The 25,770-nt window shown below is 36.7% G+C and overlaps 1 protein-coding gene and 1 pseudogene across 1 annotated transcript; both read right to left on the bottom strand.

The window, feature by feature from the left end:
* Positions 1–2,676: 2,676 nt before the first annotated feature.
* Positions 2,677–16,421, bottom strand: LOC128246369 (ubiquitin carboxyl-terminal hydrolase 34-like; annotated as a pseudogene).
* Positions 14,931–24,018, bottom strand: LOC128203607 (ubiquitin carboxyl-terminal hydrolase 34-like). The gene is made up of 11 exons (XM_052905092.1): positions 23,920–24,018; positions 23,459–23,541; positions 22,554–22,744; positions 22,184–22,304; positions 21,642–21,766; positions 20,580–20,675; positions 20,076–20,162; positions 19,567–19,731; positions 16,508–16,551; positions 16,044–16,172; positions 14,931–15,065 (listed from the first exon to the last, which is right to left on the bottom strand). Exons 5-9 carry the CDS (start codon positions 21,705–21,707, stop codon positions 16,549–16,551), a joined length of 417 nt encoding a protein of 138 aa, XP_052761052.1. The 5' UTR covers positions 21,708–21,766; positions 22,184–22,304; positions 22,554–22,744; positions 23,459–23,541; positions 23,920–24,018; the 3' UTR covers positions 14,931–15,065; positions 16,044–16,172; positions 16,508–16,548.
* Positions 24,019–25,770: the final 1,752 nt, after the last annotated feature.

Below are 25,770 nucleotides of genomic sequence, written 5' to 3'. Positions count from 1 at the left end.
CCAAGCTAAGTTTGAGGGCCATGGGTGCAGGCATTGTTGAGTTATCACTCGGACAACCTTTTATCATTCAAGGTCATTGTGACCTTGACCTTTGGCCCAATGACCCCTAAAATCTATAGGGACCATCTTCTGGCCAGGCCCTACCTCCAAGTCAAGTTTGAGGGCCATGGGTGCAGGCATTGTCGAGTTATCACTCGGATAACCTTTTACCATTCCAGGTCACTGTTACCTTTGGCCAGATGACCCCCAAAAACCATAGGGGTCATCTCCTGGTCAGGCCAATTCTCTAAGTCAAGTTTGAGGGCCATGGGTGCAGGCATTGTCAAGTTATCACTCGGACAACCTTTTACCATTCAAGGTTACTGTGACCTTGACCTTTGGCCTGATGACCCCCCAAAACAATAGGGGTCATCTGCTGGTCAGGCCCAACCTCCATATCAAGTGTGAGGGCCATGGGTGCAGGCATTGTTGAGTTATCACTCGGACAAGCTTTAAAATTATTTTACCATTAAAGGTCACTGTGACCTTGCCCTTTGACCCGATGACCCCCAAAATCAATAGGGGTCATCTACTGGTCCGGCCCAACCTTCATGTAAAGTTTGATGACCATACGTCCAGGAATTGTTGAGTTATCACTCGGACAAGCTTTGGTCTACCGACGGACCGACCGACATGCCTGTGCAAAGCAATATACCCCTCTTCTTCGAAGGGGGGCATAATAATAACAATAATAATAATAATAATGTTGTTGTTGTTGTTGTTGTTGGTGGTGGTGGTGGTGGAGTTGGTGGATTGTGTTTTGGGGCACTTGGGCCACTAAGCCGCCAACTACACGCCACTAGGGCGCTGGAATGCTTGATCAACATTTTGAAATAAAATCGCCCCAACGTGATGAATTTTGCATAGAAAAACCTTAGATTTGCATTGTTTTAGAGGAAAACTCATATAAACATGCTTTGATGTAGAAAACACTTAAGACTGCTATGGTTATGTACGAATTAACATTGATTTTTCATATTTCCCAATTAAACGCATGATTGAAAACTTTGAAATAGAGAACAGATTTATGCTGCTTGTCCGCCAAGTTGATGCCGCTAGGATGCCAACTTCATGCCGCTAGGCTTCTAACTTCACAAACATTTAGCTGCATAAAAGCACACAAAAAAACGCACTTTCACGATTAGTGCGTATTCTTTCCAAAAAAACGCAGTTAAAAAGAGTGCGTTTTTTGGGAACACTATGGCTGTTTGCTGATCTGTCATAGGATGGTTGGTTGAGGCTGCTGGCGGGGCTGTCAACTGGGTGGAGGTTGCAACTGCTGGTGGGAGTGTTGTTTGTTGGAAGACCATGGCTGTTTACTGATCTGTCGTTGGATGGTTGGTTGAGACTGCTGGCGGGGCTGTCAACGGTGTGGCTGCCTCAACCACTGGCGTGGGGGATTTATATTTTGGGGGATCTTCTCTTCTGAAGAATCTTTATGGCTTGTTCAACTAAAATTAAATATGTAAGCCATACCAGTACTTGATTATATATGTTATACATTTATGACCGTGGTTATAAGGAGCTATAAAAGTGCACAATAATTGCTTCTGGTAATGAATCTTTAGACAAAAATTACAGGGTAGTATTCGACATAAGAATTTTACAATGTAGAGGTATATCTTAATATGAGAAACAAGTTTCAGTCTCAGTTATCAATAATTTAGATAGGAACATCTATTTTGTTCACAAGCAGACAGAAAATGGATACATTTATAAGAAAAAAATATAGATACCGAGGGTCTTTCGACACTTCAGGGGTTCCTTGATTTTCAGATTCTCTAGTTGAGACTGTCACCTCGGCTGACTTTTGACGTTTTTTCGTCTTTCTTAGGCAAATCTGAAGGTTCAGTCATAAAAATGCCAAAATAAGAACAGTGTCTTTCTAGACATTAAACAAAGCCGAATTTCGGTCCCATTAAAACAATTACAAAAATAACTTGAACACAGAAGTAAAACCAATTTCCACAAATTGGACAAAAAATAGAATAAATGCCACTTTCATTATATTGGTTTGGTTAAATGTACAGACATTTACAGTAGAAACTTCATTCTTATCCTTCTTCAATAGCATTTTTTTCAATGATCGCTACAGTAAGTTGCTATATTCACAACAGAAAAAACACAGAAGTACAAAGTGTGACTCACAATATTTAATTTACACTAAGTAACACCTATTAAAAACTCATCTTAGTTTTGCAGATACATAAAATTATAGTTGTTGTTAACATATATAAATGGAACTTAAGGCAGCCTTCATATTGTGTTAAACTCTAAAGTAAATTGAACAATACAATAAATACCATCACTTGACTTGTGCCACTTCTTTGATGATGGCTTCACAGAACATTCGAGTCAGATATTACAGCTTAAGAAGTCAGTGAATATGGATCAAAGGCCCAGGATTACTACAGGTGTCAATTCAGAATTTGTACTAAACACTACAATGAATTTCCTTCCAGTAGAGCATTGATGACTGACATTGTTATATGTAGTTTAATTAACATCTGTCAATGTTACTTTCACATTCTTTTATTTTGTGAAGAGTATGAAGGCAATGATGTTTTTAAAAACCATGAAAACTTTCTTTCTGAGTCTGAGCCAGACACAGATCCAGGACTAGGTCTTCTCTGACACTTACCACTTATCCTGTCCCGAGTCAGACTTGTTGAGTCTGTCATGTATGAAGCTGTAATAATGACCCCCGTCAGCCGTGCCTGTGTGGACGGTGACCCCATTCAGCTCATACTCGAATGTGTCATCTGCTGGCTCTTCCCCCCCTTCCAGGCCAAAAAAATTCTCATCATCTGTGAAATTTATCAAGAGCTAATTAAGGATATAATTAGTAAAGGGCATTAACTAGCTTTTAACCTGTTAGCTCAATACCCCAGGGACCAGCCAAAATACTTTTAGCCTTGCAAATATTGCGCCAAGCAGGATGCTTACACAGAGTAAACAAAGTCCTTAACATCCATTTCGAGCCAACATGGAAATTAAGCCAAGTGATTATGGAGCAAACGGGTTTTCGACTGTAATCTTTAAAGTGACACTCTTATGCAAAATCAATACATAAACATGTACGGTATACAGTAAATGATAATGGCAAATGCTAAAAGATTTACTGTGGTTTACTATAGTTTTATAAGGTAGATATACTGTCTTTTATGCTCATTTCTTTCAAATTCAACTCGGTATCCTTCATAATAACCATTGCTTTCGACATTTATTCATCTTTTTTGGAATATAAAAACATTATTATTAATTGGGGAAGATCTTATTTGGGAGTAATAGTGCATCTTTAAGTGTTTACCTGGTTGTAGTTAACTACAGCAGATATTATAGTGTTACTTTAACCGTGCTAACCTTGTTTTAATTTATCAGAAAAAGAAAGAGTTCAGATATGGTTCTAAGACTCTAATAAATGTAAAAACACAACAACCATTTTAATTGTGCCAACCTTGTTGTAGTTTATCAGAGGAAATGAGGTTTTTCTCCATATATGGAGACATGTCGAGGCGTAGCGAAAAGGAGGAATGTGTGTTGAATTTCTCCTTCATCATTGTCAGCATGTTAAACGTGTAACGCATCGTGTTGAAACAGATTATTTTCGGCAGCTTCTTGAAACACGCTCTGGAATCAGAGGGAAGAATATTTTAGTTTGAGCCCGTATCCTTGGCACGCCATAAGGAGTTAACAGAGAAATTGAGTGTCTTTTAAAACAACTGTGTCTTACCTGTTCTCAGTGCACATGTTGCATTCTTCACGGTATATACTAGGGATGGCAACAAGTAGTAAAATTGGTACTCGAGTACTCGGACAATCTTTCGATCGAGTACTAGGGTACTCGATTACTCGGAAAAAATGAATTCGTATTTTGGAAGGACAAGATCGTGTTAATACATGTATCGTTCATGGCGTATATTGTGCGTTGGTGGTATTTTTGGTCATTTTCATCTTTAAATCAGACTTTCATTATGTACTTAATTAAATTAAAGGAAAACAAATGTTTTTTCATGCTTTTAATTTTGTCTTTTTCATTTCACTTAAATGATTTTATATAGAAGTATGCACTGCAAATTAGCTACAATATAGCTGAAAAGTTAAACCCGGCCGCGGATTTTATTCGAGCGTCTAGATAATTCAGATTTATAATGAACATCAGAATTACAATGAATGAACATTAATAGCATAATGAATGAAATACTTTGTACTGTATTATTGTTGTTTACCTCATTAATATTCATAATTCTTGATTTAAGATATCAACCAATCAATTGTGATAATCATTACAAAAACAAGAGCTGTCACAGTATGTGACGAATGCCCCCGAATGTGACATTGACCTATGAACAAGGTCAGTACATGAAAAGTTGATCTTGCCTTTACGTGTCAAATACATATGGCTAGTTATTTTAAATTGCCTCTGAAAATAAAAAAAATACCACCCATACTTGACAACCTACACTGTTATGTCCTTATAAGCAGCATTCCATTGTGAATAAACACTAAGTGTGACCTTGATCTTAGAGGTAGGGACATGGGTCTTGCACGCGACACTTCGTCTTATAGTATGTGGAACACATGTGGCAAGTTATTTTAAAATCTGTCCATACAAGGGAAAGTTACAGCCCGGACAGGAGTTATTGAGCCAGACACATGGACGGACGGACTGTGCGATTTTGATATGCCCACCTTCGGGGGCATAAAAATTAAAATACGCCCATTAAGAAATCAATGCTCGTAATGGTCGCTACTCGTTCGCTCGTTAGCATCCATTGTTTGCTGAAAGGTCTCTAATTGGTAAACAATAGAATTGTGTTGGTGAAAGTTCCGCTATCAAAACTTCGCTAATTGACATCAGTGCTAATTGGAAATATGGGCCCTTTGTCGACAGTTTGCAACTCTCAACTAATTTATTAGGGTCAATTGTGTACACAGCGGGGATTAGAGGGACCGTAAATTGTCCTCTTGGCAACTAACCAGATCTGTCACTTCGTCTGTAAATTGTGTATTTGGTGATTTTTATAGATTTTTAAAAAAATTCCGAGTACTCGAGTAGTGATTTGGTACTCGAGTACTACAGTACCCAGGTACTCGTTTCCATCCCTAGTATATACACAAACCCTTTTAGGATGAGTACACAATAACAAACTAGTGTTAACCCTATTTGGGGCATACCTTTACTCAGCTCGGACCTTCTTGCTACACTTGGATCAGGTGTACATATTATCTCCCTCTAACATGTCCTTCACTGTAACCTCATCAAGGGGCTCCTAAAAACAAGCAAACAACACATGATTGTAACAACACTAGTCCTGCACCATTTATAGGTAATACCATCATATATAATGTTGATTGTGAATATGATCCTTAATAATTACTGACTCTGCAGACATGTGGCAGACAGAATATAACAAGAGCTGTCACAGAGACAGAATTTTAACCAGAATTTTTCAGTGTAATAATAAAGGGTCATTATTTTAAAAACACAGTAATCTTACTTGATTATTCAATTAGGTTGGATGGTTGAATACCATTGGATAAAGTCTCAATCAAATACATCAAGTAGTTGCTGAGATATTATCCTATGTGTGCTAACATGCAAGACCTTAACCAGAATTTCTAAGTAGCTTAATAAAGGGGCAAAAATTATATAATATGAAAGATAGAGTTACCTTACTTGATTAAATAAGAAGGTAAAATGGTTGGGAGCCTGTGTGTAAAGTTTCAATGCAATACATGATGTATTTGCTTGCTGAAGCATTGACTTAAAAGTGGTTACCTGCAAAACCATAACCAGAGTTTCTATGTTGAATAAAAAGGGGCCATTATTTGAATTTAATGCAAACAAGAGTTATCTAACTTGGTTATTTAAGTAGATTGGATGGTTGAGTACCATTTTATAAAGTCTCAATACAATTCATCCAGTAGTTGCTGAGATAAGAACCTATGTGTGCTTACATGCAAAACCTTAACCAGAATTTCTGAGTCAAATAATAAAGGGCCATTATTTGCATTAAATGCAAACTAGAGTTATCTAACTTGGTAAATTAAGTAGGTTGGATGGTTGAGTACCATTGTATCAAGTCTCAATGCAATACCTCAAGCAGCTGCTGAGATATTAACCTATGTGTGCTTGCACGCAAAACCTTAACCAGAATTTCTAAGTCAAATAATAAAGGCCTATTATTTGCATTAAATGCAAACTAGAGTTATCTAACTTGGTAAATTAAGTAGGTTGGATGGTTGAGTACCACTGTATCAAGTCTCAATGCAATACCTCAAGTAGTTGCTGAGAAATGAACCTATGTGTGCTTGCACGCAAAACCTTAACCAGAATTTCTAAGTCAAATAATAAAGGCATATTGTTGGCATTAAATGCAAAGTAGAATTATCAAACTTGGTTAATTAAGTAGGTTGGATGGTTGAGTACCATTGTATAAAGTCTCAATGCAATACCTCAAGTAGTTCTTGAGATATTAACCTGTGTGTGCTTGCAAAAAACCTTAACCAAGGGGTGACGCTGACGCTTGGGTGAGTAGTATAGCTCTCCTTATTCTTTGAATAGTCGAGCTAAAAATGATAATCATACATAACTTTGATCCTTGATATTAACTGACTCTTGTAACAAGTTGGGAGCATCTTCTTAGCCAGTCCATTCCACAGATTGAGATTTATAATCCCACATGGAGGTCAAACCTTTTTGAGGCTATTTCAAAATTTCACAACAGTGATGACTTTGATCATATATTGCTAATACTCATATTGCTAATCCTGAACCTGAGATCCTCATGTTAATTGTTATGACAATCTTTATTCAAACACCAATATATGCATGTACCAAAACCGCACTGATGGATCAAACAACTTACATATAGGTTCTCCATGTCTGTTACTTGACAGCGGACTGTGTAGAACTCTTCAAGTGTCCGACTCACATGTTTAGAGTCCTGCAAAAAAAATGATGCATTGCAATAACTGTAAGAGCGATTGGCTCTTTCAAGACTTTCCCCTCCTCCAAGAATTATAACAGATGTGAAAACTAGAAAGTAATGGTGTATATGAAACATTTAGCAAGACCAATTTTGCCAAGGAACTCGGTGTATTATCAGCCGCCAATAGCATGATACAAACCGAGAATCCCACTAAGGCTACGACAATAACGTTTTCTTGAATAGAAACATCTATGCTTAAAATTTTGCTAATAAATTTAAAACTATAAATCAGTGAAGAGATAGAGGATATTTGTTTATTTCAGTGTAAGATTGTATTTTGCGAGTCAAATTAAATATGATCTTACACTGAAATAAACAAATTTTCTGTTTCTTTTATGCTTATTTTCGGAGTTTTATTAGTTATTTCTTAATTACCCCCTTTTTTAAAAAAGGGTGGTATTTACGCCGCTACCCGTGGGGCGCCCCTCACGCAAAATTATAGCTGTCAACTGTTCTATTACCGTTTTGCTGAGAAATAGTTCTCTGCTATTCATTCTTATAGTTTATTATTCGCTCCTTTTTTAGTGCAAAGCTTTTAAGAACAGTTATCAATAAAGTTTTATAAGTGCACATATGTTCCAAAAAATAACGAAATCACTTTTATTTTAAAGGGGGCATGGACTTTAAACATTCTTCTTAGTTTAAGACTGCATGTGTTTCATAGTAAATTTATATTCAGTCATCTTACTATCAGAGACCAGTCTGTTTCACTTGAAAAAGGTTTGTTTTCCAGGTAAAGAGTGAATGCCACGCTAGTTTGTTGTCAAATTTTGAGGCGTGGTGGAGTAAAAAATATCGGATTATCTGTAAATTGTTGTGTGAATTTTCCGGGAACCTCATTTTACATATAACAACGGCAAACAGTTCAAAATACAATTGAACTATGATATAAAATTCTATTTATGTTGAACAGTTGTTTTCGTATGTTGTTTGGTATGAAAGCAAATGTTCGAACATTCGGCTTCGTGATCAATAAAATGTTTGAACAAGAGCCATCGTAAGACAGCGCGATCGACTACGCCGCTTTGACTTAGAATTCAATAACGATGTAATAATACCAAGTTTGGTCTCTTTATGTCAAACCTAACTAAAATTATTCAATACATAAGGTGACTTTGATGCTGCCCTCCCACCAGCCCGCCCAAACAATGACGCAAGTCATTCAAATAACTTGATTTCCCAATTATGAAAATGTGCTTAAGAATATACAAATATGCCTTTCAATGGAAATTAAAAACGGAGTTATGTTTCTTGTTGTAAGATGGTCGTAAATAATTTTGAAGTTTATTAAAGTGCATTTAATGAACAGTATAGAAGTTTTTTTTATTAAAATCCCAACTTGCCCTTAACTTTTACTTGCCTAAAACTTTAACCTAAGTCAATCAGGGGCCATAACTTGTATTAAGGATATGGAGTTATGTAACCTCATTGGGTGATGGTCCTGAACAATCTTGTGAAGTATTAAGTCAATTGAATGAAGGGTATATAAGTTAATAAACAATATCCCAACCTGCCCTAAAACTTTAACCTTTCAATCAGGGGCCATAATTTGTATAAAAGATAATATGGAGTTATCTAACCTCATTATGTGATGGCTCTGAACATCTGTGTGAAGTATTAAGTCAATTGAATGAATGGTATTGGAGTTTTAAGTGAAAATCCCAACTTGCCTAAAAACTTTAACCTGCCCTAAAACTTTAACCTAAGTCAATCAGGGGCCATAACTTGTATTAAGGATAATATGGAGTTATGAATTGTGTGATGGTCCTGAACAACTGTGTGAAGTATTAAGTCAATTGAACAAAGGATATAGAAGTTATTAATAAATATTCCATCTTGCCCTACAACTTTAACCTAAGTTCCATAGTCAATCAAGGGCCATAATCTGTGTAAAGAATGATATGGATATATCTAACCTCATCATGTGATGGCCCTGAACAATTGCGTAAAGTATTAAGTCAATTGAATGTAGGGTATTGGACTTATAAGTGAAAATCCCAACTTGCCCTAAAACTTTAACCCGACGCCGACGCTGGGGCGAGTAGTATAGCCCACCTATTCTTCGAATAGTCGAGCTAAAAACGGGATAACCGGTAATAAACGGTAAGTTGTTGATTTCCAAATATATATCTATTTAAATTTATTAACATTTCTTTAATTTTTAAACATTTTTTTTTGCAACATGTACTGGTTCAAAGTGAAGTGTTCTGTTTTGATCAAGGCAAGTAACTACAAAGGAATTTAAAAGTAGTTCTGAAAGTTGATATTTTCACTCCTTATTTTGCAGTGAAAATATCAAATTGATATTTTCACTGTTGTTATTTCACTGTTAAAACCCCATATTTCATCGAAAAGCATGAAAGAAACAGTCTTACTTACCAGTGACACAACATTATAGGTGATGACACCTCCAAACAGGCTTTTAATCAACTTTTTCTGAAAAAATAAATAAAACTCTTCTTTAAATCTAATATAATATACAGATAAAAGAAGCCAAATTGTAAAGTAAATTCATAAATAACACAGATTTTTTAATCATTAAATCATCCAAATAGTCAGTAATACTTTTAAAATATAATTATATACTTTATAAAATAATAACTGAATTACTTAATTATCAACTGAAAGAAGTATATATATTTTTTATTACAATAAATGTATCCATAATTATTGCTCAATGATCATATGTCATAACATGAAAACAATTTACAATTTATTTCTGCTTGCATGAAGGTACCAACCATATCCGGTGACATTTCTTCCACTTTTGTAATGAGATCAGTGAAGAACTCTGTCACACCTTTCTGTTCCCCGGTGTTGAGGGGCTGTTTGTCCATGGTGTACACCTTACAGAACCCCAGCGGGTTGTACGCCTTACGCTCACTCTCCTGAGAGGTAGAAATACAGATTGCTCTGACATGTTATTGTTATTATTATAGAAAGCAGCTGTTTGTCTATAATGTATAGCTTACAAACACAGCGCAGGTCACAGGCCTAATGTTCACTTTTCTAAAAGGAAAAGTAAGACTTCACAGATAAGTTAATGTTGAGTAACTATCAACTGTATTGATTTTTCCACCGCTTGGGGCCAAATATGGCATGTATGCAAGTCAGTGCACCCTTAGGGTAAACGGTCATTTTAAGCAGCTGTTTGTCTATCATACACATCCTGAAGAAACCCTTACTGTTAGTTTTACACTCCTATTGTGTGTTCCAATTTACGCATCTTTTTTTGTGTGTATAGATTTGTGTTTTACATCTATCCAACTTTATAATACCACAATTGAACTAGGTTTGAAAGATCTAAGATTCATACATAATTCTTTACAGAACAAGCTGTAGCATAGTTATCCAAGTTCCTAAAATGTAGATTGCTTGAGTTTTGCAGTTTGATACGTGTGTATTGTCTTCTTTTTAAATTCTGACCAAGGTTAAAGTTTGTATACCATGATGTCAACAATGCCAATACTATGACAATACCACAATGTTTCTTCTTCAAAAAACCCAGAGCAGCTAACAATGATCATACATGAATGTGTACTTTTGCCTGGAGGACAGACTGCCTGGACTGGGGAATCATGTACAGATGTTGCATACAGGTGGCCATGTAGCAGGTGTCCCCTAAATTGGTCAGTCCCACATAGCCACATTTGGAATGCCCATCTTCATGCGCCAGTAGTCCCAGAGGTAAGGGGCATGGGAGTCTGAAATAGTATATGTTTAAATTTATTTACATTCAGTATGGCGTAACAGAATAACTTTAATTATATATGCGTATATCAATGGTCTATAAGTCTGAAATACAATCATCTACCAAACTGAAACAAAAATGCAGTAAGAGTGAAAAAAAAGGGCCAAGAAATGAATATTATTAATTTTTTTGGACAATTTATCAAATATTAATTGCTTCAAATAATCTGGCAAAAAGGGAGAGAGAATCACAGCAAAAACAAAGTAAAACCAAAATACAAAGAAAACCACAGGGACAAGCGAAGCAGCCCAAACTGTTAATAATGAGCTTGTTGAGATGCATATTGATCAAAGCTCAACATAAGCTGAAGGAGAGACACACATTGTCACAAAACAACTGATTAAATAGAAAACATTGATTGAACAAATGTAATCAATAAGGGTTACCGTCTTGGAAGAGTCAATGAATCTTAATTCACCTTTTGAGTGTTGATGGAGCATTTTCATGTACGACTTTGTAGTTCTCCATGTTTCCCTTCACAAGTTCCACCAGCAGATCATACACCCCAGACCTTGAAGCCTGGTTCTTACACTTGGGCAAGTAACGCTTTGTAGGCGATGGCAGAGCAAACAGGCATTTAAAAACTCCGCTCAGGAACTCCTGATATATATTATGTATGTGAATTATGCATGATAAATGTTACACCATTACATATTGGTGAATTTATTCCTACACAGAATCTTGCATGTACACCATAACTGAGAAGTTAATGAATATTATTTAAGATAAAAAAAAAACTGGCCAAAAATATACATTAGATATAATAGAAATAAATGCATTGATTTTCTATTATAAAAAGATAACATAAACACAATCACACCCTACCCTGCACTCATCTGTGATCTTAAATGTTGGGTTGTGTTTGAAAACTGCAGTCATTCTTCATCGAAACCATGGCGGGTCTTGAGGTATTCCCGCCCAACAATGTGCTCACACAAGTCCCTACCCAGGCTTGATAAATTCACTGGGCTTTCCTGAAACAGAAGAAGAACAAGAGTGACACTCACAAAATACGCCCATCAATAATTTCTTGGATTCTAAGACAACTTACTGTCACATTGGCCCTTTGAGAAGCAAGCTTTTCAAGAAGCAAATGATTTGGCACAATATGGCATATGTCTCCAAGAGATGATTCATCCTTAATCGTACCCAAGAGACAATCAGTGTGTACTTGGCAAAGCATTTATACCGGCAAACATTCTTGGAAAAGATTTTATAGCTACAAACATTTTCAGCAAGTTTGGTGAAGGTCAGATGAGAATTGTTCAAGTTAGAGAGTAGACAAAGCTTAAATGGCAAGGGCAGTTATCCTGAAGTGCTTCGGGGCATTTGGCTGATTATCATACTTGACCGATTTATTTTTCCAACAAATATTTTCAGCAAGTTTGGTGAAGATCAGATGATAACTGTTCAAATTAGACAGTGGACAAAGCAAAAAAGGCAAATTTTGACCAATTCAAGGGCCATAATCCTGAAGAGCCTGGCTGGTTATAGAACTTTGCCAAGAATATATACCAACAAACATTTATAGTAGCAAGTTTGGTGAAATTCGGATAAAAACTGTTCAAGTTTGAGAGTAGACAAAGCTAAAATGGCCAATTTTGATAAATTCAGGGGGCCATAACTCTTGAGTGCCTAAAGCGATTAGGCTGGTTATCGAACTTGACCTAGATATTTCACCAACAAACACTTTCATGAAGTTTGGTGGAAATTGGATGAGAAATGTTCAAGTTAGAGAGCGGACAGAGCTAAAATGGACAATTTTGACAAATTCAGGGGGCCATAACTCTGGAGTGCCTAAAGCGATTTGGCTGGTTATTGAACTTGACCGAGATATTTAACCAACAAACACTTTCATGACGTTTGGTGGAAATTGGATGAGAAATGATCAAGTTAGAGAGCGGACAAAGCTAAAATGGCCAATTTTGACAAATTCAGGGGGCCATAACTCTGGAGTGCCTAAAGCGATTTGGCTGGTTATCGAACTTGACCTAGATATTTCACCAACAAACACTTTCATGAAGTTTGGTGGAAATTGGATGAGAAATGTTCAAGTTAGAGAGCGGACAACATTGTGGAGCCGCCCGCTCGCCCGCCCAATTTTGACAAATTCAGGGGGCCATAACTCTGGAGTGCCTAGAGCGATTTGGCTGGTTATCAAACTTGACCTAGATATTTCACCAACAAACACTTTCATGAAGTTTGGTGGAAATTGGATGAGAAATGTTCAAGTTAGAGAGCAGACAACATTGTGGAGCCGATCGCCCGCCCGCCCGCCCGCCATGGGTGTTCCCATAATACGGCCATCGTAAGATGGGCGTATAAAAATTGTCAACTAAGAACAGAGTGTTACTTTTCCTCAAAGCCTGACATTTCTACTACAACATGCAGGGTTCAAATTTTACTTTGGGGAGCACTAGCAAAATTTTGCGAGGGCATTTTGAGGCAACTCGCAAAATGAAAAATCAACTTGCAATTTTATTTTTTGCTTTATTCCCTTATAATATCGTCTAATTAAAGTAGAAATTTACACCTAAGACATATTATGAATATTAAAAAGTATCAATCTTGAGTGACTCAACTACTAGAACTTGATGGCTTATTCTATTTGGGGGGTACTGAAAGACTTATCTGATGCTGGCAGCTTTTTGATAACAAAGCTGTCCAATAATTTGACATTGTTCACTTTGTATATTTACGCTCGCCATCGGGTAATTTAATACCCATTCGACAAGCACGCTACAGATTTCATTAAGTCTGTAAGTATTAAAATCAATAACAATATAAATTTGAAATAAAAAAAGCAACCGTAAATGTAGCTTGGATTCTTTGGACCATGAAATATATCGATCGACGAAGTCTATTCATTTTGACAATTGGGCCAAAATATATTCAAAGGAGAATGCGCGAAAGCCCTAAATTTAGCCAATGATTGAGCTAGGTGATTACGTCATTCGTATTCACTTTGTATAATGCACTCCTCGGAGCATCCCGGAAAGATTCGAGATAAAACTCGGCCTTTTCCGTATTTGTTCTATTTTTGGAAACTTACTAGTGTGTGACTCCATACTGTCTTCTTTATACTGGTAGTGTAAACATGCCACTTATCGGCTGTTTACACTCGATTACATAGCGGAGTTAAGTTCATGTTTATTCTACTTTCCTTTTAACATTTTGTGGTCTAGAAAAAGCCACTCGCAGAATTTTGCGAGCTTGAATAAAAGTCACTCGCATTTGTAAATGTCGCTCGCATTTTGCGAGTATGCGAGTCTAAATTCGAACCCTGACATGCTCATTCAAGTCCTGACCCAGGCTTCATACATTAACAGGACTGTCCTAAAAGAGAAAGTACCCAAATTGAGAAATGAGGACATTTTCTTTCGAAGCTTGTCAAGTCTTGAAATCATCTTTCCCCGTAGAATTTAACTCAACTCTAAACTAAGGCTTAATTGATTCATTGGGCTGTCCTGAAACAGGGTGAGTAAACAAGTCAATGTAACAGTGCTTTTATTTATTAGTAATAAAGTCTGGGTACATACTGAGACGGGGTTGGCTTGGTGTCTGTTTTTGAGATACCCTCCACAAATCTGCACACCAGCCAGAAGTAGTCACGGCAACCAGGACCATATGGCTCCTTCTCCTTAGGTGAACCTTCATCCTGGAAAAATGAGAATAACATGCAGTTCAGATAAAATGAGAAATGTAATAAGGATCATATCATAAAAAATATTGATCAAATATAGTTAACCTTCTTGTGAAGTCACAAATTTCATGACTGATGTTTTAAAAACTGAAAATATAACAATTATACCTACAAATATAGTAGATAAATCACCACCACTTAAATTTTCATTGACAGCCATTTATTCATCTCTTAAATATATAATCAAGAAGACAGTAGCCTTTATATTGCATGACTGTAAATTTAGAACATTCTTTATCTTCTTGTAAGACTGATTACTTTAAATGACTATAATGGTAAGCAATTAAACAGACCAAAATTTGATAAAAGATAATACATATTCATCCCTGTATTCTAAGTATCCTTACTATCCTATATATATATGTATGTTTCCTTAATAACAATTGTCTACCCATAATACCAAAACATCAAGACTTACATCTAATCTCTTCTGGGGCTTAATCTTGAGGGCATCGGACAGGAAGTTAAGAAGACTAGATAGGATTGGTAGCAGGAATGGATAACCCGTCTTCCCCTCCGCTGTCCGCCCAAAACACAGCCGGTACAGTCCCATACAGGCCTCCCGTCTTACATGGGGCTTAAAAGGAAAAAAACAGAAGCCATGGTAACTAGAAAACTCAAAAGTTGTTCCTGTTACATTGAATATTAAAATATTGGTTAACATTTTTCAATTGAATAATAAACTCAGATATAAAAATATGTTCAAAGGCTGTCGTTTACTATATGTATACTTAATATAAAATGTAAAAGAAATATCAATAAATCAATAAATCATTTTTTTTTTACCAAATGGCCATATTGCAAAGCAAAGTGACAAAAAGGAATTCTTTTCAGAGATTCCGATGTTGAATCGATATGGTAGTGTTTATACATATTTTAATTACTCATTTACATTTCGCACAATTACGTTCTCGTCATTAACTTCTGATAATTATCTTATGTGTTAAACGGTTTTTCATACCTTATCAATTGCCTTTCAACTGGCATTGCAACTTCCGAAAATTTTAATACCTAGCAATTGTTTGTTTATTTTGGAACACGCGTTCGGGGAAAAAGTGTGAAATTATGACCTCCAGGAAGCCATAAGATTTTGTGCATGATTTGTGTACTTGGGACCGAGAATATTGCTCGACTCCTCGACATAATTAGGTTTTGATGCAGCGTAGGTATATTTAATATGAAAATAGAAGGAAACAAGTTCGGGACCAAGCTCTGACCTCGAGGGAACGCCGGTTCTCGAACGACCGCTTGTTCGAACGACCGCAGTTTTACTGTACTACTATTGAATTGAAAAATTATAATTCTTGTAAACTAAGATACAGAAACATTACAAATAATCCACTAAGAAAGCTGGTTGTTGTGAAATGATTAACCATAAAGCATTATAGTCTAAACATTACAATTAAACATAGAGGAAAAACAATAACTTTACTTAAAGTGTATTTACTGTGATTTTTGCAATGTGAAGGTCACCTTATAGGGAATAAATGTTTGTCCTTGACTTGACTTGTAATAGCAAATATACATGTAAGGTCATAAACATGACAATGCATACCTACGGTGCCGCACTCAAGAGTGAGTCGTTTGAGCCAGCAGTGAAAGTTTGCAGAGGAACACAGGCAGTCTTTCACCTGGTCGGCGGAAAACGCCCATGACACCAGCAGGGACAAGGAGTAGTGAACCACTAGAAACACACGATTACTGAAGCCTTAAGCTAGCTGTTACACAGTGATTAGTGCAAGCAAGACATTTCCAAACTTAATTTACATCAATTATACACCAGAATGTCACAGGCTCAGAAAGTACTTGCTCAAGTCCAAGGATGAAATTATATGCTCTAACAACTTAATTAAAAGTCTGAATATTTTAAATTTTAAAACATTTGCAAATTGTGACAAATGACAAGGACATATATATATAAATATACATTCATTTTTTTGGTGAATCGTTGCATAAGGGAGGAACATAAGAAGTGTGTTTACATGTAACACTACAGCTTGTTAAATGATGCTTCTTTACCTTCTGTTCTACCTCAAGTCCCAGCGTTCATGTAGTTGGAATCACTGAAATAGCACAGACCATTTGAATAGCATGGGTAGCAAAACTACACGTATATACATACATGCATGTTGTAATTAAGTCAGTTGTATACATGTAGTTCGTATCCATAAAAGTTAAATACTAATAATATTCAGTACCATCAGTAGCAAAACACAGTTGAGTACTATAATACAGTGAACAAGAGGGCCATAATTGCCCTAAATCGCTCACCTGAGTAAAAGAGTTTAACCTTTGTAATCATTATAGCTTGATATTTGTCCTCAAAGAATATTGAAAAACATACTGGTCAAACATGTTGCCTGGATAATCACTGATAGGACTTGTTACAGTTGCCTGCACACTGACAGGACTTGTCACAGTTGCCTGCACACTGACAGAATTTGATTCTCATACCTGCACACTGACAGGACTTTGTTCAGTTGCCTGCACACTGACAGGATTTGATAATTGACTGCACACTGACAGCACTTGGTACAGATACCTGCAAACTGACAGGACTTTTTTCAGCTGCCTGCACACTGACAGGACTTTGTTCAATTGCCTGCACACTGACAGGACTTCGTTCAATTGCCTGCACACTGACAAAACTATGTTAAATTGCTTGCACACATAAAGAACTTTTAGTATAGATACACAAACAACAAACAGTGCACCATCCAATAAAATCAATATACTGCCTTAAGCTTTAAAAATCAAATATCAGAAAACATTCAGCACCTTCCACTAAAATTCTTCCATCTAGGTCAACACCACCTTTTGAATGGTAAAGTCTGATTATTTAATTCATCATTAAGTAAAAATGAAATTTCTTCTGAAGAATAAAGTGTATAATAATTATTTGAATCTATGAACCTAAAAAAAAGAACAATGATTAACTAATCTATTCCCTTGTTATTAAAAATAGAAAGTAGTGGAATCTCCAACAAAAAGGGAGACCATATAGCAAGACTTGCTGCCCTTGCTTCAAGAGTAAACTTTACATAACTATCAGATTTTAACATTTTGGCCATTTTGTTGTTGTTGTTGTTGATCAATCATGACCCCTTGTTGTATTTTTGTAGAGGGTCACCCATGGAAGCTTTCTGAAAAGTTTAATTGAATTTGGACTAGCAGTTTTATAGGAGATGTTTTTTTAAAGCAAAATAGGAAGCTGGCCATTATTTTTGTGGTTGTTGCTGTTGTTGTTATTGTTGATCAATCGTGACCCCTTGTTGTATGTTTGTAGAGGGTCACTCAAGGAAGCTTCCTGTAAAGTTTCATTGAATTTGGAGCAGTAGTTTCAGAGATGTTTTTTTAAAGCAAAACAGGAAATCGGCCATTTTGTTGTTGTTGCTGTTCTTGTTGTTGTTGATCAATCGTGACCCCTTGTTGTATTTTTGTAGAGGGTCACCCAAGAAAGCTTCCTGTAAAGTTTCATTGAATTTGGATCGGTAGTTTCAGAGGAGATGTTTTTAAAGCAAAACAGGAAGTCGGCCATTTTGTTGTTGTGGTTGTTGATCAGTCGTGACCCCTTGTTGTATTTTTGTAGATGGTCACCCAAGGAAGCTTCCTGTGAAGTTTCATTGAATTTGGCCACGTAGTTTCAGAGGAGAAGTTTTTTAAGCAATTGTTGACAGACGGACTGACTGACTTACTGACGGACGGACGCCGGACTAAGCCCGATCACAATAGCTCACCTTGAGCACTTCGTGCTCTGGTGAGCTAAAAATACAGGGACAAGCCCAGTAATCAGAAATTCAAAAATAAACCCTGTTTGGGGGCACAAGGCAATTGCTGAAACAACATTGAACTACAGAGTTGACACAAACATATTAACATCACATACATAAAAACAAACACCACAAACAAATAATGCTGTCATCAGAATGGCTTTACCGGTAAACGATGGGATTGCCGCCTTAGAGCGGTCAGTGAAACAAAAGTTCACTGGAACTCGAGTAAACTTGAGGCTTTGTGAAACAAACAGTCAGGGTTCGCCTCAAGGCGCCAAGCAGTCCGTTAAAAATACAACCAATACAAAAATATACCTAATTAGCATGGTCATAAACGCACACTTTTTCATAACTGCACAATTATAAATGCTAGAAATATGAGCGTGTTTAACATGTGCACGCTATATCCTGCTACACGTGTACCAAGTATCATATGAATATCTCCAATAGATTTTGAGTGATTTTGCACAATGATGATGATGACACCAACAACACATCCTCGGCATCCCAGCGTATCATAACCTATATGATACCCTGGGTAAATCAGCTGTTAAAATCTCATACTCATGAATAATTAATGAGGTGAAATCCAGCCAGTTGATTGATCACAAGAGACACACCTCATGTGGTGAGACAATGGCCAAGAAGTAGCTGATGTAATCTCGGTTCGAAATAATCCAATGAGATCATGGCTTACAAATTGTTTAAGGCAGGATATTGTTAAATATGCTGATAGCTCATCACAAAGGAGATTCTTTCCCGTTTGTTATTGACTATTTCATAGGTCAGAAAATGCTTATGAATATTCAAGATTTACGAAGTTTCCCTAGGCAATTTGCTCAGGGTATCAGATAGATTATGATAGGCTTGGGTGCCGAGGATGCCAAACAACATGGCTTCTATTGCTGCATCATAAAGAATCATCAGAATGTTCAGGACATCTTCCACATTCAGTACAGAAATTATACTCTGAAATAGGACAGGAAATAGGATAAGTGGCTGTTCCTGAAAAATGAAGTAAAGACAGTTACTTTTTTAACCATTTTAAAGCAAATAAATGGCTGCTTGTTGAACTGGCTCAAATTTAAAAGAAACTGGCCAGCTTAGGGGTTTAAGGGGCATGCTGTGTTGTTCGGATGCATGAAGTATGAATGAATCTTTTCACATGCTGTATATGTAATATGTTTCACAATACAGTAATGTCTTAAACTTTTCAACAAGAGACAGGATAATATTCTTAATATACTCAGAAATGCCTAAAAGGTGTACTCGAGCCTAAAACCACATAGACCTAATTATTCTTACCTGATCCAGTCTTGGTATGATGATCTTGTTAGCCTGTTTCTGCTTCTTCGGTTTCTTCTTAGGGCTGTCGTGGCTTGTCTCAAACACATCATCATGCCCTGCCTCGATGTCTGATGTGTCGATGGAAAACTGAGATATCAGCCGCAGCAGGAAGGCCAAGCACTCCTGGTCCCACAATCAAACAGGAAAGTTGCTTCTTAAATTACTTCCATTTAACATGGCGAAATGTATCAACAGCTCAATATCAGAAACAGGCATATTTTTTTACCTGAACAAACAACAAACTATTCCCTTATCTGAACTATGACAATCATCATATCTGAACTGTAAGCAGATATCAGGTCTGTACTACAGAAATTTGCATATCTGAAAAACAACAATTATAGTATCTGAACTGCAAACAAGTCTCCTTTCTGAAGTACAAACAACTCTTGTATTTAAACTACGAAAACTGTTTCAATCCGAACTACAAACATTTATTGAATCTGGATTGAAAACAATTCTTGAACCTGACTCCAGGCTTCATCCTCTTTCATCTGTAGGCTGCCAAACTTGAAGATGCTGAACATGTGGCTCAACCCTTTCTTCTCTGTGAACTACATTTAGAATAGAACAAACATGTGGTTGGTTTGGGCAATCATCTTTGGTTTTAACACAATAAATACATATATATAACAGGTTGTTATTTCTTCACAAGCAACATAAAGGTTGTATTTTAACTTAGTCTATACTTATTTATCTTTGTTCAATTGTAACAACAGTGATAAGCATGTTTATTTCCCTCGTAGAATTCTACACTGGCATCTTTTTTGAGACGTCATGAATAAAAACCTCTGGTAGGCGTAACCTTGTATCACAAAACATCAGAGGTGGACACCTAAATATCAGGAGACCACTTTAACCCCTTCTATATTGCAATGTTACAGAGAAATAAAAACAAAACCTGGTATACATAGCATTTTCTTTTATATTTGCAATTGGGCATTTTTAAGAAAGTGATACAATTTGCCCACCTTCCTACTCCAGTGTTCCTCTGGAGGTTGTTCGTCATCAACAGACATCTCGGACTCTGTGCTAGTCCTGTACAAGTCACCACCGCCTCGATGGGCCTGCAAATATTTTTATCAATAATCAGATACTGAAGAATGCTCTTACTTCTTCGGTCTTAATTTTCATCAAATATTTTACGTTTTCAAATCATTTGGAAGGAGAGAAGAGCATATACAAGTCGCTTTTATTTTCAATAATGTTTTTCTTTATTTGTTCCCAGTTTTAGTACAATGATGCTTTTTATTATGAAACTCTATGATCACACAGTCTTAAACCTTTTATTTTATAAGGCAGACTGTGTGTGATGTTTTTGGTTTCTAATGATGACTGCATCGTATTTTTGAAAAGTATTTGCATTAGGTGCTCTGAATTGTTTCCCTCCGTCTGCAGATAGAGTTGGGATCTCTAATCATTGAAGTACTTGGGGTTTACCTTTTCGTTTTTTATTATTATTTGTTTTATTGATAGGTTTCCTCAAGTTAATGCATACTTTGATAAGATTTACCTTTTGCGTTTTATCTTTATTAAGAATTGTTGGGATAAGAGTGAGGTTTGTGCACATAAACTGGTTTAAACCCCCAGTAAATTTACATTTTACTGACCGTTCCAAGGCTGTACCTAACAATTCTTGATAAACATACCAATTATTTATATATATATATATATATATATATATATATATAGTATTTATGCACTGTGCTGTTTGTAGAGTTTTGTGCTGTTCTATGTTTCTTGTTTGTGAATTTGTGTTCTATGTCTTTGGCGTTTGCCCATAATGCCACTAAACGGGGTTTATTTTTAAACTTTTTGCTACTGAGCATGTTTCTGTAGCTTTTTGCATATATTTTTACACTTCCAAAAACTGACCGTGTCACAAACCAATTCATTTCAGCAAAAACGGCCATAATCAAAGACCATATTTTCACATAAAATACATGCCCACTCTAGAAGTTCAAATTGTTCATGTGTATGTTTTATTACTCAATAATCAAAGATCAAGAACTTTTAAATCCAAATACACTGACCATAGACCTATGGCGCCTGTTTTTAGAGACCCAGGACAGTCCCTCAACAATCTGTAGGGAATACATGAGTCTGTGGGGACTGTGAGGATTAGGAGCTTCTTCAAGTCTTGAGTTGGTGTCGATCCCTGAAAATAGCAATGCTCATAAGTAAACTACCTCAATTAAAATTTTTACAGCCTTTTTTTACTGTTACAGTAATAAAAGGCTAAGGGCTATTCCATAAGAACATAACCCCCCCCGGGAAGGCAATTTTATTTTTTTGTATACGGGTGGGTGTCTGTTTTTTGCTAATTTAGACCCTAAAAGGGTCAATTTGCATCTGTACGGGGGTGGTATAATTTAAAAGTACCTTCCCCACCACCCCGGGGGTTATATGTTTAAATGGAATAGCCCTAAGAACCCTTCCAATAGAAGGCAAACATTTCATTGTCAATTTTTTCAGTTACACAGAACAATTTAATAAATTTCAGAAAATACAACCAGGATTTTCTTTTATTCATATTTTTATAGCACTCAGCAGGTAAAGCAGAGTAAGTACATACATTATATGATGCTGCGGAAGCCATTAAGGACATCAGTGTTGGTCGGCAGTAACATAAGCAACTCCCACACTTTACGGGAGAGAACTGTCGCCGTCTGCAGTCCCACACGCTCCTGGCTCTCCTGAAATTACATTCAAACATCAGAACATTCACAATAGCTGCTGTCATAGCTAAAGTTTTTTAAAGCTACGATATACATAAATTTAATCAGAATGATGTAACTTTACACAAATCTAAACCTTGTCAGGGTACTTCAAGTCTATGAGTTTTGCACAAAGATGTTCTGAATCTCAATGGTATGGACAAGTTACTTTTTCTTGTGTGTCTTTTCTTGTAAAAACATCTCCAAGCTAAGTCATAAATGGCTTACCATCTTAAGTGCCCCAAGGTCAAGTCTGCTTAATTTCTCCAACATTGTGAAGAGCTGGTCAAAGTGCGGTTCCTGGTTCAGGAGCATCATTGGAAGGCGTTCCCTTTGGGGAACCGGTACTAGCTGGCTGAAGGGATAGAGCCGTCCATCTTATGAGTCTGTCTGCCTGCACCAACTGACACCAGGACAATCTGAAAGCAGACAGTTGCAATGTCTGTATACCACGTGATAAATTACGTCATATATGCTACGTCAGAAGGCAACTTTTTGCTTAAAATGAAGACTTAAATCAAAGATAACTTTTCTTTAACAACACCATTTTAAATAAAAGAAAGGGCAGTCTATGCTGCTTACAGAGCCCTGCATTTGTATTATTACCAAAATTTGATAAAGTCATTAGTTTCATCAAACACTTCGACAAACCTGTTTGTAAAATAATGTTTTGACAGTGCTCCGTTGTGAAAAGGTTTGTCGAAGTGTTTTAAGAAACTAAACTCTCAATCAAACTCTGGTAAAAAAACGAATGCAGGACACAATTTATCATATGGTATTATACTATACACGCACTGAGTTGGCAAACACTCCCATCGAAGGCCAAAAAAAATGGCTGTATTTAAAAAAAGATTTTTATATGAACAGAACATGGCAACCAAAACATGCTACATTATATAACATTCTCATGCTTTTTTATACACACATTACAATCAAATGGTTTTATTTTTCAGACACATTCAAGACAGAGTTATATTTTTCAATGATTGCTCAATGTACATGAACATAAGGATTTCCTAATTTATTTTTGGGGCATCTTCTTGACTGTAAATGTGTTCATTTGTAATTGGTATTTCCTCCGTCTTTACAAACTATAAACATTCCCACAGTTACCATGACAACTTGCACATTACCTGTCCATCTTTAAATTGCATCTCGGCATCACCTCTGCTCATAACTCTGCAATGAGATCAGTAGACGACATCACCATCATTGTCTGAAAATTAAACTAACACTGTTATAACTTCAGTTTTAGCAGGCTTGTAAAATATTACCCTAACAGTCATCATGAAAGCCTATCCTTCAAACCCATTAACATAGTATATGGCTTAATATAGTAAGCACAAGCAGCCTTGTGCATTCCATGTTTTCATAATCATACTAGCCACAAAATAGAGACACTGTGCTGATTTCGTAAGGAGATTAATCAGAAAGGGAGTTTAATTGAGACACTCACACAAAGTTGGAGGATCCTGTTCAATGCAATGTTCACAAATTGACTCTCCAAGAGAAATGATTATCTACGGATGTAACATAATATTTCAATACATTTTCAGTAGAATTACTCACTAACATGAAAGAATAGACAACCGACCTTTTTCCAAGTGCGGCAGGCTGAAGTGAGATACGTATGAGAGTTAACTGCTTGTCAAGCAGGCTTCGCTGGTGACTGATGATGCCACTGCCACTGCCGCAGATCTGCCAGGTGCGCAGGTGAAACGCGTATCTCTTCCTGAACACCTCTAGATGGTTTCGCATCAATGTTAGGCCGCGCTGAATCACCATCAGGCAGGTCTCAGGCTCCTAGAGCAGTAGTTTAAATTGGAGAATTTTATCATGATTGACCTGCTGAGAGATCATGTGTACTAATTTGAATATCTTAAATGTTATTAACAAAATATAAAAAAATCACACCAGCAGCAAGCCTACCAAAATACCTCAATGAAAAACATGCCCGATGCTGTATCTACTCAATGTTACTCTTTACTGGGGAGTAATTCTAACAACGTCTCCTTAAGGTCATTAAAGGAAACAGTTTGACTTTAGACTAGTCTCACTCTAGCTTTAACCCAGGTCTCCAATGAATTAATGTACAATTACTACCTGTTGGACATTTTTGAGCCCACAAAGCAGACCGTGTACAAACTCTTTGAGTTTGTTTATTTTAAACGCATCCTAAAATTTTCTTGACGAGAAATCCTGTTTCTACTGACAACCATACCTGTTGGACATTATCCAGTGCGCATACCAAGCTGCCCATGCATCGGTGCACAAATTCCTCCTCTTTCTCCAGCACACCGTTTCCAAACCAAATGTAGTAGCCATTCACATACTGGATTGCCGCAACACTCGCGTCTGAGTTAAAGGCACGCAGGGCCACATCTGTCATGGAGGAATAGGTCTTATAATTAATCTTAGTACTGTTCTTAGAGTCTGTTTTTTCTTTACTGCCTGCCCCTTGCATTGTGTCTGTGTGGGGAAAGGTGCGACCTGTGAAAACTGAATATACCTGTCAGGGCATGAAATGCTGATTTCATAAGTACTCTACAAAATATTTTCTATCCTAGGGTATGCTTTGCGAGAAATGCTTAAATTTTTTTCCCACTCACTCTTTTTCAGACATGGTCAGACAACACTCAATATTCATCTTCAGTGGTATTTAAGTCATGTCAAACTAAAAAAAATAGTGTGCATCTAACAGAGTCAAGACAACAAGGCTATCACTCTGCAGAGTAATCAGTTAACAATCATCCTATAACATACCTTCTCCAAGAAGAGGTGTTTAAATGTGTCAAGGCCTAGGGCGTGATGATTTTTACTCTTTGCCTGGTTGAGGTCCCAGTTAAGCCAGTCGTCACAACACGTGGCTATGCACGACCAGAACGTGTCCACTTGGTCCAGGTTTAGGCCTAAAACATGGTAATGAAGAGTTATCAGTTTGACATTGCTGATACTATGAAACATTCATTTGCATGTATAAGTTCAATTTTTATTACAAAATGGTGTTTGTCAACTAACTTAAATAGTTGAACTTAAGCTAACCATATTAAAAGGAAGTCTCTGTAACAACATAATTATTCAAAACTTTTGATCAGACATCAACAACTGAGCTGGCATTTGACATGATTAAGCTAATAAAAAAACACTTTAGTTTCCCAAACAGTGGTATGCAGTATTTAGGTACTCAAATGTGCGTTTAGTCGAATTTAGAGTAAAACTTACGGAAGTTGTCTGTGGAGCAGGTGGAGGCTAACACTCCTGCCAGGAACACGAGTCGCACCTTGACCTCATCATTGTGGCTGAACCTTGAGATAAATAACAAAGGGTAGGTTGCTTAGGCTGTTTGCCTTGTAGTACTCCACAACATTCTAATTCATGTACATAGATGTAAGTAGAGTTTTGCCCTATACAGGTTTTTATGGCAAGATATACATAGTTTAGGGAC

Source organism: Mya arenaria, chromosome 9 (assembly GCF_026914265.1).
Source record: "Mya arenaria isolate MELC-2E11 chromosome 9, ASM2691426v1".
Lineage (NCBI taxonomy): Eukaryota > Metazoa > Mollusca > Bivalvia > Myida > Myidae > Mya > Mya arenaria.
This window is presented reverse-complemented; position numbering and strand designations above follow the sequence as displayed.

Bases quoted from the DNA above. Each gene is read 5' to 3' on its own strand.
- LOC128203607 (XM_052905092.1), bottom strand. From the start codon at position 21,707: ATGTATTCCCTACAGATTGTTGAGGGACTGTCCTGGGTCTCTAAAAAC. The intron at 20,163-20,579 runs GTGGGCAAATTG...TTCTAAATGTAG, and splicing joins AGGAACACTGGAGTAGGAAG to TTCACAGAGAAGAAAGGGTT. The intron at 19,732-20,075 runs GTTCAAGAATTG...TTGTGGGACCAG, and splicing joins AGGATGAAGCCTGGAGTCAG to GAGTGCTTGGCCTTCCTGCT.